The 16,153-nt window shown below is 37.6% G+C and overlaps 2 protein-coding genes across 2 annotated transcripts in view; both read left to right on the forward strand.

The window, feature by feature from the left end:
• Positions 1-4,131: 4,131 nt before the first annotated feature.
• Positions 4,132-12,154, forward strand: nutf2 (nuclear transport factor 2). Its single transcript, XM_085414684.1, has 5 exons — positions 4,132-4,230; positions 5,348-5,469; positions 7,454-7,525; positions 7,837-7,935; positions 11,290-12,154. Exons 2-5 carry the CDS (start codon positions 5,371-5,373, stop codon positions 11,401-11,403), a joined length of 384 nt encoding a protein of 127 aa, XP_085270810.1. The 5' UTR covers positions 4,132-4,230; positions 5,348-5,370; the 3' UTR covers positions 11,404-12,154.
• An 832-nt stretch (positions 12,155-12,986) lies between these two features.
• edc4 (enhancer of mRNA decapping 4) overlaps positions 12,987-16,153 on the forward strand; it is a 29,905-nt gene continuing 26,738 nt past the window's right edge. The window contains exons 1-4 of the mRNA XM_085414683.1: positions 12,987-13,205; positions 14,741-14,900; positions 15,014-15,125; positions 15,602-15,701. Coding sequence (XP_085270809.1) covers positions 13,118-13,205; positions 14,741-14,900; positions 15,014-15,125; positions 15,602-15,701 — 460 coding nt within the window. The 5' untranslated portion in view covers positions 12,987-13,117. The remainder of the gene's footprint in view (positions 13,206-14,740; positions 14,901-15,013; positions 15,126-15,601; positions 15,702-16,153) is intronic.

Genomic DNA, 16,153 nt, shown 5'->3' on the forward strand with positions numbered 1-16,153 from the left:
CTGCTTAAAAAAATACATTCATTTACAACATCCAAGTCACCAGCTCTGACGCTTCTTCTCCAGCACACCACAGCAAAGTACATTGTGCTCACTACAACTGGCTGATGGAAAATCCCCATGATTTTACTCTCATTTTGCTCTCTTCATTAGGAAGTAGAGCTTGCTCATCCTCTTTTTGGATACAGCTTCTGTGTTGGTCTTCTAGTTCAACCTGTTGTTGATATGGATGCCTCTGTATTTGTACTCCTCCACCACATCAGCATCCTATCCCAGGATAGACATGGGTCAGTTGTCCTCTTTCCTCTGAAGTTGATCACAGTCGCTCTGGTCTTATTCACATTTGGAAGCAGATGAATCCTCCCAGGCCAGTCCAGTCACCCAGTAGTGCTCTGTGCTCCTCTTCCCACCCACAACTAATACAACCAACAACCTCAGAATTGTCAGAGTATTTCTGTAGATTGCATTGACCACAATTGTACTGAAAGCCTCAGGTGTACAAGGTGAGCACAAATGGAGATGACACAGTTCCCTTTGGAGCTCCTGTACTGTACCGTCCAGTCTCCCAAATTGCAGTTTGTCTACATGTATCAGGTAATCATTAATCCAGGAGATGGTGGACATGTTTGTTAATATTTCTGGTAGCTTCTGTATGCGAACTGCAGAGGGTCACGAGATGTTTTCATGTTGGACAGTACTTATCTCTCGACAATCTTCATTAAATATGATGTAATGGCAAGTGGTCAGTAGGCTTTAAATTCTTAATAGTGTTGAGGTTTTTGGTACAGGAACTAGACAGGATGTTTTCCCTAACACTGATATCATCTCCTGTTTCAAACTTTGGCTGTAAATGTGACTCAGGATCACAGGCAGCTGGCTAGCACAGGTCCTCAGCACCTTGGGGTTGATGTAATCAGGCAGTTTTGTGTAGCCTAATAATGGGAGAATTTAAGTATTTAAACATGTGTTACTTATAGCTTGAGAGTAGATAGCAACACATGTAGTAAACTTAATTTCTTGCAGGACCAAAACAAGGAAAGCGGTGAGGCTCAGTGACGTTGTAGCCCATGCTCTGCAGAAAGAGATAAGTTAATGTGCTGCTAATGGTAATATGTCCACCCCAGATAAGCACCTTTCTCTGCCAGTTTTATATTTCAAATGCTGATAGCATGTTTGAAAATTTCTTTGACTGTTAAAAAATGCTTTGCAACCTAAGGCTCAATAAAAGATTCCCTAATGACCTGATATTAACTGGGTTATTATATAATCTCAAGGATTTATTCTAAGAAAGTTCACAACCCATATAAGCTGCACTTCATTTGTAAAAATAAGTCAGTAGATAGATAGATAGATAGATAGATAGATAGATAGATAGATAGATAGATAGATAGATAGATAGATAGATAGATAGATAGATAGATAGATAGATAGATAGATAGATAGATAGATGCTAACTATAGAAATTAACTAAAATAGTAGGAAAATACATTTATTTATTTCTGTGTCAGTGGTATTCATCAAGTGTGCATTTAAATGCCTTTTGATTGACTGTACAAATATAAGGAATCCAAGAACTGGACATTGACAGTAACCCTTTATATTGAATAAAACTCAAACAAATTAGTATATTTTATTTAATTATCGAAACCTATTTTGTGCAATGTAGGTCTGATAAAACCACCCGCTTGGCTGAATGAAACCACCTGCGCTCTCAGACGCAAACGCCGATGTGCAGAGAAAAAATGGAAAAAAGTGTTAGACCTAGATCCACCTCGGTTGTTTTTCAGCAGTTTTTAACCTTTTCTGCATTGAAGGAAGTACTTGATCACTTAAGACAGTCTAATTCCCCACAAGATATTCTTCCTTCTCTCCTCCTTAAAGAAACTCTTCATGTCATTGGGCCTGGTATTTTATTTTAAATACTTCAGTGTCATCAGGTTGTGTACCAGCTGTTTTCAAACATGCTGTTGTGCAACCCATTATTAAGAAGAAAAATCTTGATCCAAATGTGCTTTCTAACTTCAGGCCAATTTCTAAACTGTCTTTTATGTCCAAAATTTTGGAAAAAGTTGTTTTCAAGCAACTTCAGACCTTTTTACACATTCGTGGCATTTGTGAAGTGTTCCAGTCTGGTTTTAAATCTCGTCACAGTACTGAGACTGCGCTTTTACGAGTTTTTAATGATCTTCTTTTAACTGTAGACTAAGGTTGCTCTGTTGTTTTACTCCTTTTAGATTTGACTGCCGCCTTTGACACAGTTGAACACGTAGTTGGTCTAAAAGGCACGGTTTTATCTTGTTTTAAATCATATTTATCGGAGAGGTCATTTTCTATTAAAATTGGGCAATACTCCTCTTCCTCCGCCCCTATGTGTTGTGGTGTGCCACAGGGGTCTGTTTTGGGTCCAACTCTGTTCTCCTTATACATGCTGCCTTTGGGATCTATTTTTAGGAAATATAACATTCCCTTTCATTGTTATGCTCATGACATCCAAATTTACTTCCCTTTGAAACTGGGTGTCTTTGTCCCACTGCAGCCTTTGCTTAACTGTTTACATGATGTTAAAGACTGGTTAACACAGAATTTTCTTACACTAAATGAAAATATGACTGAAGTTATGGTTTTTGGAACTCATGCCCCTTTGAACAAGTTAACTGATACCCTCAGTCCTCTTGCTTCTCATCTTTCTCACACTGTAAGGAATCTCAGAGTGTTTTTAGATAGCTCCTCTAAATTAGAGAAGCAAGTGTCCACAGTTGTGAAAACAAGTTTTTATCAGTTACGTGAAATTGCCAAAGCTAAGCCTTATCTTCCTAAGAGACCTAGAAACACTTATTCATGCCTTCATCACCTCTAGACTGGACTACTGCAATTCTCTCTATTTGGGTCTTCAACACTCACCTCTTCATCGCTTGCAGTTAGTCCAAAATGCTGCTGCACGTCTTTTAACAGGTGTTAGAATGTAGGAACACATCACTCCAGTTTTAGCAAATTTATACTGGCTCCCTGTAAAATATCGTATTGATTTTAAGATTCGTGTACTTACTTTTAAAGTTTTAAATAATATGACGCCTAGTTATTTCAACGAACTCCTCAACATGTATGACTCCCAAAGAGCACTGAGATCTTCTAGCCAGATGCTCTTAGCACAACCAAGGTCTCAATTGAAGCATAGAGATCGGGCCTTCGCAGTAGCAGCACCCAGACTCTGGAATAATCTGCCAGAGGAGATTCGTACTTCGTCTATTCAGTCTTTTAAATCGCATCTTAAAACTCACTTTTTTACTTTGGCTTTTAATTCAAGTTCAGTATGAGTACCATCAGGCCTGTTTTATGTTTTTATTGTTAATTCACTGTCTTCTTATTTACCTGTATTTGTTTCTAATTTATTTATATTTGTTTCTCTATCACAATCGGTTAAAAACAAGTGTTTTTAACCGATTGTGAAGCACTTTGGTCAACTCTGTTGTTTTTAAATGTGCTATACAAATAAATTTTGAATTGAATTGATGTTTTTACCAAACCAGGGTGTGTCGGTTTGTGGATCTATTTGCGGTGGCCTTTACTGCTGTTGACTGCAGAAATAAATCGTGTTTGGGTAAAAAGCCTTGCTTATGCCTTTTTTCTCAGTCTGGTGGACTCAGCAACCTAACCTAAGAGAACAATGAAGGCACAAGTTACAAATGACTAAATCTGTTTTGTGCTGCAATTTGATGTAATTTTAAAAGCAAATGTAATGTAATGTAAGTGTTCTTGCTGGACAGTCGTGACTGTAGCACATTTAATCTTTGTACATCAAATAAAATAAAACCATTTTTGACTTACCATTTTTATTGTCTCTTACTCCATGGGTTTTTCTTGTTTTTTTCACTTCAGAAATCATCAAAACGTGTGATTTGGACATAATAATAATAATCATAATAATAATCATAATAATAATCATAATACATTTTATTTGAAAGCGCCTTTCAGAACACTCAAAGACACTGTACACAGTAGAATAATAAAAGCAACATAAAAGCAAGCAGTTTACACAATCATAAATGACATGACACACTTCTGAATATAGTATGTATCAGAATGTGGCTGTATTATGTAAAAGGCGACAGACAAGAAAATTGAGCATACTATAATCCCCATAATGCATCGGGCCTTTTACGGCTTTTTGTACGTACCCTCGTAGCGGAGCAGACATTGCACTGTGCGATCGTGCAGCCGGCCTCGGCGTAAGAGGTAAGTTTTTATTACTAGTTTTTATGGTGCCCGCTTACAAAATAGTGAATGGAAACATGCTCGAAAACAAAAAGCACTAGTTTAATCTGACATTCGAAAAAGCCCGAGGCGGTATAAGTTGTTAAATCGGTTGCTATTGGCCGGTTTGGGGCTAACGGTGGACACGCCTATGTAGAGTAGCTGCTTCGGTGTTCCAGAGCTGTACGCGCGGGCCCGCAAGAGGTATGAACACTCAAAGCAGACGGGGTATTTTTAGCAACTGGTGAACAGGCCACTACCAGCTGGCCGATCAGCTAACGCCTGGAAATATAATTTATCTGACGCCTAACATTGGCTGGCGAGGAGACATGCTACGTATGTGAACTGTCTGTGCTAGCACAGGCTGAGTCAACATTAGCAAACATGACACAAGCTAGCAGCAGCTAGTTAGCTAGAGTTAAGTAGTTAAAAATTAGCTTTTCCGTACATTAACGTTACTTGCTCATATTTCCTCAATCCCCCTTTACTTCTGACTATATTTACGGGGGCCCTGAACAACTTATGTGTGGTCGCAATTCGGGGTATGCTGCTCGCAGTCTACTGCTAATGTGCAGAGCGCTCGGATTGTTCCAGTAGCAGCCGTGTATCGTTATGTGGGAGCACATGACTTGGGCTGTCAGTGTCACCCGAGCGGAGGGATCCGTTGCAGTAAAATATACTTTGGCTTATTCAGTTAAGTAATTTTAACATTTATTTTTCTCAATGAAATGGGATCTATATGCTATTTTTTTTTTTTGGAGTCTTTAGTTAAAAACATATTTTTCTTTAAAAAAAAAAAAAAAAAAAACAGAAATCAAAACAATGTGTGTACTGTACAGTTTATTGTACTGTTTGCTGCTTTAAGAGCTTGATTCTATAAAACATCCCAGAATACTGTCTTGAATTATGGTAGTGAGGGCTGTCCAAGAGTTTTTTCAGAAATCTGAAGCTTATGTTGACATCTGGTGACTATAAATTAGTTTTGATATAAGTGGGAGGCTGCTGCTGGTGGTGGTGCTGTTGTTGTTGTTTTTTCTATGAATTGCCCCTTTTCTTATCTCATTACGTTTGTCTGATTCGCTCTCTCCCACACGCTCAGTGTGAGTTGCAGGGTGATTCAGGATGGTGGACCAGCCTTTGTGGGAGCAGATAGGATCCAGCTTTGTGCAGCACTACTATCAGATGTTTGACTCTGACAGATCACAACTGGGATCTATATATGTGAGTTGGACTTGTCTTATGTAGGTGTTTATGAGTAAACTTTTGCTGTAATAATCTCACTTTCCTTAATTTTGAGTTTATAATCCTAATGATTTAGGTATTGTCCAGTCAGGTCACTTTATGTATATGGCACATTTTAAAGTGTTTTACAATTACAAACACAGCTTGCATAACAGACAGGGAACATATTAAAAATTATAATTGAGAAATATGTCAGACAACAGTTAAAAAATAAATAAATAGAAGTGGCAGACAGTTCGAGAGCCCAGGGGCAATATTTGCAAAGTTTTGGTCGTTTTTAGTTTTTATGTGAGAAAAGGACACCAAGAGAAGTTATTGTGATGATGACCTCAGTGACGTGATGTGGAGTTAAAAGATCTGTAATATATTTGTTGAGCTAATCCACAGAGGGCTTTAAAACAAATAATGTTTAAATATATTTAAAACTTTGCAGGTTGCCAGGGCAGCTTAGCTAAAACAGCTTTGCTCACTCTTATGAGATGAGCAGCTGCGCTTTGAACCATCTGTAAATGAAAGAAAGTGCAATTGGGCAATCCTACACACAGGGAATTGCAGTAGTCCAGCTGAGAGGTGATAAAGGCATGGATAACGCTTTAGTTCTTTAGATACAAAACTAGTTTTCGTTTAGTGATGGTTCTCAGTTGGTGAATGTTGTCAAGCAGCTTTTGACAGAATTCCTGATTTGATTGTTAAAAGTTAAAGAAATTAAAGCACCAAGATTTTTAATGACAGCATCGACATATCTGGATAAATGAACAAGTAACTCAATGAAGATGTTTGTGGGGCTGGGGGGGCTGAATAAAATAGCCTCAGTTTTGCTGTCATTTAGTTCTAAACAATGCGACAAGACTGATTCAGAAAACATGGTTAATGAAAAGAATAGTGTTTTCTAAAAAGTCCTTCGTTTTTGTGTTGATTTTTACCCCAAATCCCTCCTGTCTACGTAGTAGCATGTTTTGTTTAGTTCACTTTTTTTTAATATGCACACATGAAATACATTTCCAGTTTAAGGGAATTCACTGTTAGGAAGCATTTTAAAACATAAAGGTGTAAAAGTTTCTAGAGCCAGTGAATAATTGTCCAATATTGACCAGAATATATCTGGATTTTGATAATCGAGCAGGTCTAGACATCAGCCTTGCATTGTCAGACTTACTCCTGAAGTTGTGATGATGCTTGTGGTCATGATGATTATTATTTGGAAGCATGTTGTTTTCACTCGCACATACCATGCACATTTGCAAGCCATGGATCTTTGGATTGAATTTTTTTTCCCTCTATAGTTGAGAACTTGTGATTATATAATTACAAAGTGCTGCCAAAAGCACAAAGGTAAACAGCTTGTCAATAAGTTCTTAGTTTAGTTGACAGAAACTGTCACATTTTGTGTTCTTTGACTCCATCTTTTCAAATGTGTGGAACTTCTGTTGAAAATGTTTTTATTTTTATGATGAAATTGGTTTGTATATAATATCTGTCTTGAAACAAAAATAAGCAGTCTTGTCTATACATTGTACAGGTATTATTCAATAATCAGAACATTGAGTAACCCCTAGCTTTAGCCCTGTGTCATTATATGGCCCTCAGGGCACTCATTCTATGAGTGATTTAATGAGTAGGAAAATGAGTCTTTTTCTATGTGCTGTGTTCACATTCCTGATTTGGGGAAAAAAAGGTCTCAAAAGGGAAAAGTCATTAAACAAACCTACTTATTAAAATGATTGTGCAGGTTCCGTTTTATGAATCAAAGCATTTACATAAGGCACTTTTTAACATCAACGCAGCCCAAAAACCCTGACAAAATAATTACGTTGGTTGTAACAATCTGTGATTTTAAACTGTACATGTCAGTGTCTAATTGATGATGTTTAAGGAATCTGCTGAGTCATGATGTGGGTTTTCATCTGCACATTACATCCTCTTCCACTTTTGTGCTGATCACTCTTTCCCACTGTCTACACAGATCGATGCATCATGCCTTACGTGGGAAGGACAGCAGTACCAGGGAAAAAGAGCAATTGTCGAGAAACTCGCTGTGAGTACATTTGCTAACCTATTGTCTTATACAGAGGTCACATGCATGCAACAGGTGGTTAGTGGCTTAAGTGAGATGTGTAGTGGCAGTGTAAGCTCATGCACACTAGAAACCAGGTTAAACTGTGATATGTGATCATTAAAAGAAGATGGCTAATGTACACAGCTGTAGTGATTATCAAATCTCTATATGTAACATTTATATCAAAATAGTTTGGAATACTTCAGACACATCTTAAGTAAATGTTTTCACTGCCTGATATACCTGTATTAATATTTCTCTTGTGTATTTTCATTATCTGTTTGGACCAGAGTCTCCCATTTCAGAAAATAGCGCATAGTATAACGGCGCAGGACCATCAGCCAACTCCAGACAGCTGCATCTTGAGTATGGTTGTAGGACAGCTTAAAGTAAGTAGCACTATCATGATGTCATTGAATGGAGCGTGACAGGATTCACTGTTTTACAGCTAAATTGTCACACATTGAGCTATACAGTAAATGAGGTTGTTTCCCTTATTCTTCCAGGATCTGATCAGTGCTTCTTAATTTAAAACTACAATTTATAGGTTGAACATGATGAGAAAGATTTTAGTGTGTGAGCGTGTGTGTGTTTAATGTAGAAACTGGATTTGAAGCACTTTTTAGGCAAAAATGTTAATCCAGTAAATGATAACGTAACTTTCAACTGACTTTTTGTTCCCATCATGTTGGCAGTTGGTGGTACCCCAGTCAGTTTTCTTCATTCTCTTCAGCTGAACTGGGTTCAAACTACGGATCTTTTTTTTTCTCTCTCTTCTTTTTCTTAAGGAGAAGAAATGAGACTTGTCGATAAGTCTAAAAGTAAGAAAGCGCTCAGAAAAGTAAAAATTGAGGAATATTTAATTGTTGAAGTGAAACATTGTCCATACAAATATTACATATAGTATCCCTAAGAGTAATTTGAAACCATTTACCGCATTCAGTTCAGATTATAAAGGCCACTTCAAGAAATATTAATATAGTTCCAGATGTCCCCTAAAAGTATATTTCAAGTTTTGGTCCAAAATACAATTCTGATTTTTGTTTGTTTGTTTTAGCCATGATATATGCCTCTAGTATAACTAATTTACTCCCTAAAGAGCTCAGTCTTTAACAGTGCATGTCAGTGTCTGTGTTTTAGTTTTTCTGTTGTCCGACAACAATAACAGATATTTTTAAATGAGAAAAAATTTACTGTGAGTTCAGCTGTGTTAAAATGAGTGTCGGATGTAGGACAGAAGCAAACCAATGCACATGGCTAACAGAAAGCCAGCTAAGTTTACTGACACTGAAGCGCATAAAACCACATAAACTCAGAAATACACACCCAGTACCTCTCTGCTGGTTATAAATCACTCCTTGCACAATTTGTGCTCAATTTATAGTCCTCCCTCAACATTTAATTTTTCCTCAGAGAGAGTGTGTGTGTGTGTGTGTGTGTGTGTGTGTGTGTGTGTGTGTGTGTGTGTGTGTGTGTGTGAGATCAAAGTTAATAATTATGTTAGCCATAATTGTGGGGACACTTTGATCTAAAGTATTTTATAGGATTTTCAGTTCTTCGGGTGATGGGAAATTTGGTAATTTTTCTTATTTTTAAGCTGTATTTAGCATATCTACACGCCCAGGGTATCTTTGTGTTATCTGGATTCACTTACCCTAACAATGGCAGTAAGGATGACTGATCACAGAAAGCTGGGCTATTAACACAGTGTTTACCAATTTAGACTGTAATTACTTGAATAGGATGGTGTTGGCAGCATTTGATCAGACACAATTATGGATTAAGTGTACTGACAGCAGAGTGTCTGATTTAAAAATAAATAAATAAATAAAATATAATATGGGGAAAAATATGAAGAGGTTAAATACATATCACAGACTGAAAGTAACAGCAAAACAGTGCTTTGAGAGGAAAAGCACTGTACAGTAGTTTAGCGTTAAAGAGGAAGAATCAATGTATGAGCTTTAAGTGCTTTAGTCAATAAAACTGGAAGACTGCAGCTATATTAATAAAGTTTTGTTATTGTTTGTTATTTGAAGCCATGAAAGAATGATGACAAAAATACACCCTGTGCAAATTACCAAACCCATCAATATTACAACTTTATTATTAAGACATGGGATGATCTGATGGATCATAATTGAGTATTTAATTAAATTAATATTTTAAAGGGCAGTTTGTATTCTATAAACGGAACAGTCAGAGTAAAAAATTATATAGGAAAAACAGAAATTGAATTCAAATGTAGGCTTAATCTATGTGTAAATTTGATATAAGGTCATCAAATGCATATAGGTGTAGATCATATATTAATGCTTATGGAGCAATAAAATAGTTTTAAAATTGCTTACAGGTCACAAAAAAGATCAAAGAATAAAGTTGGGTCTAACCTAAAATTCATTACTTAGGCTTATCAAGAAAAGATTAACTTTAGATGTCATTTTAAAAAAGATTAATAAAATTTTTTTAACTCTCCTATCTACTCATTGAGGTCTGTGAAATCTTCCAGCATGGTGACACTGCTTTTAGGAGAACTGATTTTTCAGAATGTTTGGACATAGTATGGTGATATACACTGGTAAGGAGTTTACAGCCCTCACTGTACAAAGAAATCCAGGGTTAACCCTGATATTACCTGGAAAACTGCTTGAGGTACAGGCCTCTTGACTCCACTAGCGAAAAATGAACAAAACACACTGACTTTATCTCAGTTGCTGTATGACAATAGTCTGGTTTAACTTGGTAAAATACCAGTCACACAAACAACAAAGCCTAGAAAGGCAACAACAGGTTGTCTATTCTTTAAATACATTTAAGGCATTTACATTTCTTTAAATCTGCTTGGATCAGGAAGCAATGATCAGCAAGGGGGAAGGCTTATGGTTCCATTCGAGATTTAAACTTTCCATAGTTCACACTTTATACCTCATGGTAAAAAATACAAAAATAGATTTTTAGGATAGTTTGCAAAGTGTGGTTAATGTTAGCAGTGCTAGCACCGGCAGCCTTCTTTTGCGGGTATGCATACCTGCATTGCTTCAGGCGAGTGATTATATGGCAGGTTACTTTGACACAGACATGCATATGAAATGGAGAGAGACGTGAATAGATGTACACTTCTGACATATCCTAGACCCAGATGTTAACTGTGGCTATAGATTATTAAAATCACAATAATTTTGATGACTGGTATTTCTGTTGGCCTCATTAGTCAGTAACAAGTATCTAGATGACTGGGTACACACCACACTAGAAAGAACTGTTGAAATTTTTAAGGCAAAGCTAGCTTTCCTGTGAACAGAGTCTCTGTTTACATTCTGAAAAATCGTTTCTACCTACTCAAAAATGTTTCTTAAAGTGATATTTGTAGGAGTATTTACTGATCACCATACACTGTACCGATTTTACTGTTCCATTGGTGTATTTCTGTAATATACTTACATATCTATACTATTGCTAATATATATTGTAATATATCTATATCACTAAAGCACTTCTAGATGGATGCAAACTGCATTTCGTTGCCCTGTACCTGTGCATGTGCAATGACAATAAAGTTGAATTCTATTCTATTCTATTTCTGCTGTGTCTGACAGTATGAAACAGAGGCATCCAGTTCAATAAAAACCAATACGAATAACAGTATAATTTTGTTGTAGCAGGTGTTCTTTACTCTAAATGTGTACCTTTGATGAACTAGCCTCAATCAATAACAGCTTTGACATCTGTGTGTGTGTTTGCAGGCAGATGAAGACCCCATTATGGGTTTCCATCAGAGTTTCATCCTGAAGAACATTAACGATGCATGGGTGTGCACCAATGACATGTTCAGGCTGGCCATTCACAATTTCGGTTAACCTGCGTCTCCACTTTGGCGGGCAGGGGCAGCCATAGTGAAGGTCACTGTGTGAAGTATGGAGGGAGGAGAAGAGAGAGCACTCATCCCTCCCTCCCGGCTGTTTCATTCACGCCTGTGTTGACAAACAAGCAAACACCAGATTCTAGATGTCAATCACTGAACCTCATCCAGACGGGTTTTCAGACCAGCCCAGCCTGTAGAACTGCAACGTGTTTCTTTGCTGAGAGCCGGCTGACCAATCAAACGCCCCTGTCTGCCACTCTGCTGATCTGCATGATGCTGGGAACCCCCTCATTACAATACTCAAGCCACCCGAAGGACAAACAGCTGACCGATGCCATTAACTCCGCTCTGCTCGCCTCTTTACTCTACTCTAACCCATTCTACTCTACTGTTGACTCCACTGCTGTCAACTCAGTTCTGTTAGCACTGTTGTTGACTGGTTTGTAGTCCCATGTTCAGGTTCAAAGATGGCTTCTTCAGTTTCCTTTTCACATATTTGTTTTTAGATGCCACTTGTGTGTTTACATTAGCTCGCCTTAGTGTGTTAAATAGAGTTTTATCTTCCTTTACACAACTGTTAACTTTGCCATGATTCATTTGCTCATGGATGACAAAGGTTGACATTGCTGTGTTTTGCTCTGACCCCGCTTATTTTCTCTCTCTCTTCTCTCTCTTTCACACACATCTGGCAGTTAAACATGGACTACAGCCACGATACACAATAAAACCTGGACTTTTTTTCTTAATGGTGTGACCTTGTCTTTCCATATCATGCTGTGGTGCCTCTTTAATTATAAACTTTTCGTAAATGTTAATATTAGTTTTGTCCTTAGGCTGTTTTTTTTTTTTCTTGTTTAGATGATTAATAGAAGGTCAGCTAGATGCTCAGTGTCCATCATTTTATGACTTTGTTTTTAAAAGGGGACCATGTCGTTTCAGTGTAAATTCACATTTCAAACCATGTATTTAAAGTCTGCACAGTCTAAATGACGGTATGTTTTTACTACCAAGAAATAACCAATTAACCAAACTAGCAAAATTCAGTTAAATTTGGAAGGATGTTTAAAAACAACACTAGGAATTGTAAAAACAAATTTAGCACGACCCTGGTTCGTTTTAAGACCAGCCCAACGAAATTATAGATATAATTTGAAATTATCGGTCATCTGAGGAAATGTCTCATTGTGAGATTATGATGTTTAGTACACCCTGAGTTAAAGAGACAGATTCTGTAACACCAGAGAGCCTCAGTGAGAAACCCTCTTTCAGTCATTCTCACAATGTCATGCATACATTTATTGCTCATTTTGACATTTAGGGACCATAAAGGTTTTATTAGCTGCCGCCTGCTGGTCTGATATGATCAAAAGCGTTATGTCACAACACAAAACCAAACCAAAAACAGCTGCTAAAAGGAGACATGTACGACGCCGTTGATAAAACTAACAAAAAATTCATAAGGACAATAATAATAATTCAACTCAAATATCTAACAAAGTTAGTGACTGGTGTCTTCTCGTGGAAAAAATGAACGTCAGTAGCGTTCGAGGTGGGAACCATTGACCTGACACAATGACAAGTCGGAATCCATTGCGCGGACGAAACGGAAGTTTAGACGGTTGCTCGGGGTGAACAGTGACAGCAGCATCGCAGGAAACAAAATTCATCCTTTCCCCCTGAACAAACCCGAGCTCCCCTTTCCCTCACCCATGGCGTCCAATACTAATATAGACATCGAGGGTGCAACCCAGCATCTTCGGGACATCCTCAAGCTCGACCGCCCCGGGAACAGCACCGGTAAGTGGGGGCCGTGAGCGAAAGCGCCTGCGCTGGTTTAGGCCGCAGAAGCTAGTTGAATGCTAGTTAGCTGGCTAGCTAAATAAATAACTTAGCCAGCGTGATGTGTGTCGCTTAGTTGTGTTGAAACGAAGTCAGGGTCAACTGCAGCTTTTGCGTGAAAACACAGTTGAATCACACTGAATCTGTTTTAACACTAATTTCCGCGGAGCCGCGAAAGTGTATCGGGTCGTCGTAATGTTGGAGTGCTAACTGCGTCGTAAAGTATTTTATCATCCTCAGTGTTAGCTCGGTTAGGAGCTTAGCGTATGTGTGTATCTGGTTTTTTGGTGTAAAAAAGCGTGTCTTAGGTAAATATTTCGTCTAGTAGAAATTAACTTGCTGTTTTTACTTCGAAGCCATAAAAGTGGTTATACCTTTGTCCTTAATTAATGTGAGGCATTTAACTGGTGTGAACAAGCCCCCACAAACTGCGCAGAAGGGTGGACTTACTTTACTAATTTGGGAACACCAATTCACGTGTGTTTGTTTGTCTCACTTGCGATGTATTGCATGGCAACTTTATCATGTAGTGTGAAGAAGACATGCTGATTTTAGGAACTCAGTATCTTGCACCTGTGTTAGCCTTAATTATCTTTACGTCATAGTATTTTATGTTGGGGGTAGGTGTAGAAATTGGACTCTCAGACCAGTACACTACTTGTTGACCGTTTCGGCACACTTTGAAGTAACACCAGAATGGAAAAGGAGCATATATTACGCCTTAACGTCTCTTTACTTTGCTGCCTTTTTCATTAGTAAATGCTTATAAACCGTGGAGAATCAGAAGTATTAAATACATAACATACTACGACCTGAATTCTTTGTTTGTCTAAAACTTTAGGCTCTGTTTCCCAGGGATGCTTTAAATCCAGTCCTAGATTAAACATTTCTTTTGGTTTAACTTTTCTTTACTAAGACTCAGTTTAATCTACATGTGGAAAGTTTTGTCTGCTTTAGGCTTTGTATGATGTCAGTAGCAATGGATATTTTTAATATGGTAATATCAGACACACGTCTTGTTGTGAGCACACAAACCCCATTTGCCTGCTGTTAATTCTTCTGTTTGAGAGGAGCTGCCAATCATAAGAACATTGCCTTAAAATGAGGGGAAGGTTTCTTAAACAGCCTTTTTCTCAGACAAATAAAGTGAGGGTCTGCATCAAGGCTCTGTATAAGATAAATAAGCATAATTTTAGAGTGCCTTAAATCCTCAGAAAAATATGTGCTGGAAATGAGCCTAATAGATCGCCATTGAAAATATAGGTTAAAAAAATATTGTCCTACACGTTGTAATGAATATTGTGTGTATCACTATGAGACTGCATGTGACTCATTGTTTTGTTGCAAAGTCTAAAATCACTGTACAATTGTGCATCAGTGACATGATTGTGTCAGGCTCTGAGATGAGTCAAAAGTAAGCTGGTAAGGAAGACCCAGAACAAACACAAGCTCTTTGCAGCTGCTGGATCTCCTACTTTCATTGTCTTTCTCAGATGGAAATTCAAGTGAAAGTGGTAGAAAGCCATCTTTTAATGGAGAGCTGAATGGGCTATTGGGAACAGGCCTTCTGGGGAGCACTGACCGGTCAACCATGTCAGAATCGACAAGACCCATCTCCACAGATCTCAGCAGTGCTCAGGAGATTCAGATAATGTGAGTTTCTCATTTAACCTGCTTAGTGGTGTCATATTTATAAGGACTTTTGAGTTTTTTGTTTGTTTGTTTTGTTTTATTTTTTTAACTGAATCAATGTGCTGCAATTTCAGCTGCCTTTCTGGTGATGATGGCTCTACCTGTATTCCAATTACTTCTAACAATGTGGAGATTGTGGCAAGCCAAGACTCTAGCATCAACAGCAAGGCTCGAGGCAGCAACAAGGTAAGAAACCAAATCATCAGCTACAACCTGGCAGCTCTGGTGAAGAGAACAAATGAGAAATTTGGAGACAGTCAGTACTTCTGACTGTGGCTGTTATTTTTATCTGAGCCTGTATCTGTGATGACTCAACATGGTGTTTTGTTTTTTTTGTTTTTTCTTTTTTACAAGTGATAAGCTACAGTATTTATCTAAAGATATCTGAACTAATTTTTATGAGCACTATAGTCTCCTATTCTCTTTTTATAACATTTCATAAAATGTCATATCATTATCAAATGATATGGTTTTCACATAATTTGAGAAAATGATATGATGGAAAATGGAATTGTACAGTTATAAAAACACAGATCATCTAAAGCATCATTTAGACTTTCTTCAGCTTTTGAGGTTCTTTGCCTTGTCAGTTTTTAATTCCTTATTAACTTTGTTCAGAGGTTACTCATCTGTTTTCAATGTTTTTTTTGTGATTCTTTCAGGTGAAGATTCAGCCTGTTGCTAAGTACGACTGGGAGCACAAGTATTATTACGGCAGACTGATAGCTGTGTCCAATGCCTTCCTGGCCTACGCCATCAGAGGTACAGTGTTTTTGAGTGGCTTCAGCTCCTAAAAGTTAATCATCATAATCATCTTTAAACTCAAGAGGGGTATAATAATCCAACACGAGCTTCTACCACAGACATTTAGGATATAACATTATTGTATGTGGCTTTAGAATACAGACCCAATTTAAAGCACTGTATGCGCAGTCCCCCCCCCCCCCAAAAAAAAAAAAATAAATAAATAAATAAATAAATAAAATAAATATAAATAATGTATATATTACACACACACACACACACACACACACACACACACACAGGTTTCTTCTTTGTTCCAGGTTGCAGAGCTTTTAATTTAGTATCCAAGCTCATTTTGAAGTAATGAATCCCAAAGTTGCTCTTTGATTGGATTTTTTGAAGCGCTCTGTGAAGTCTTCACAAGATATTCTTTGGTTGGAGGTTGAACATTTCGTGTGATTTCTTTATAA

The sequence above is a fragment of the Rhamphochromis longiceps genome, linkage group LG7 (genome assembly GCF_057381845.1).
Source record: "Rhamphochromis longiceps isolate RC_006_pf linkage group LG7, R_longiceps_female_GT1.1, whole genome shotgun sequence".
In the NCBI taxonomy this organism is placed as follows: domain Eukaryota; kingdom Metazoa; phylum Chordata; class Actinopteri; order Cichliformes; family Cichlidae; genus Rhamphochromis; species Rhamphochromis longiceps.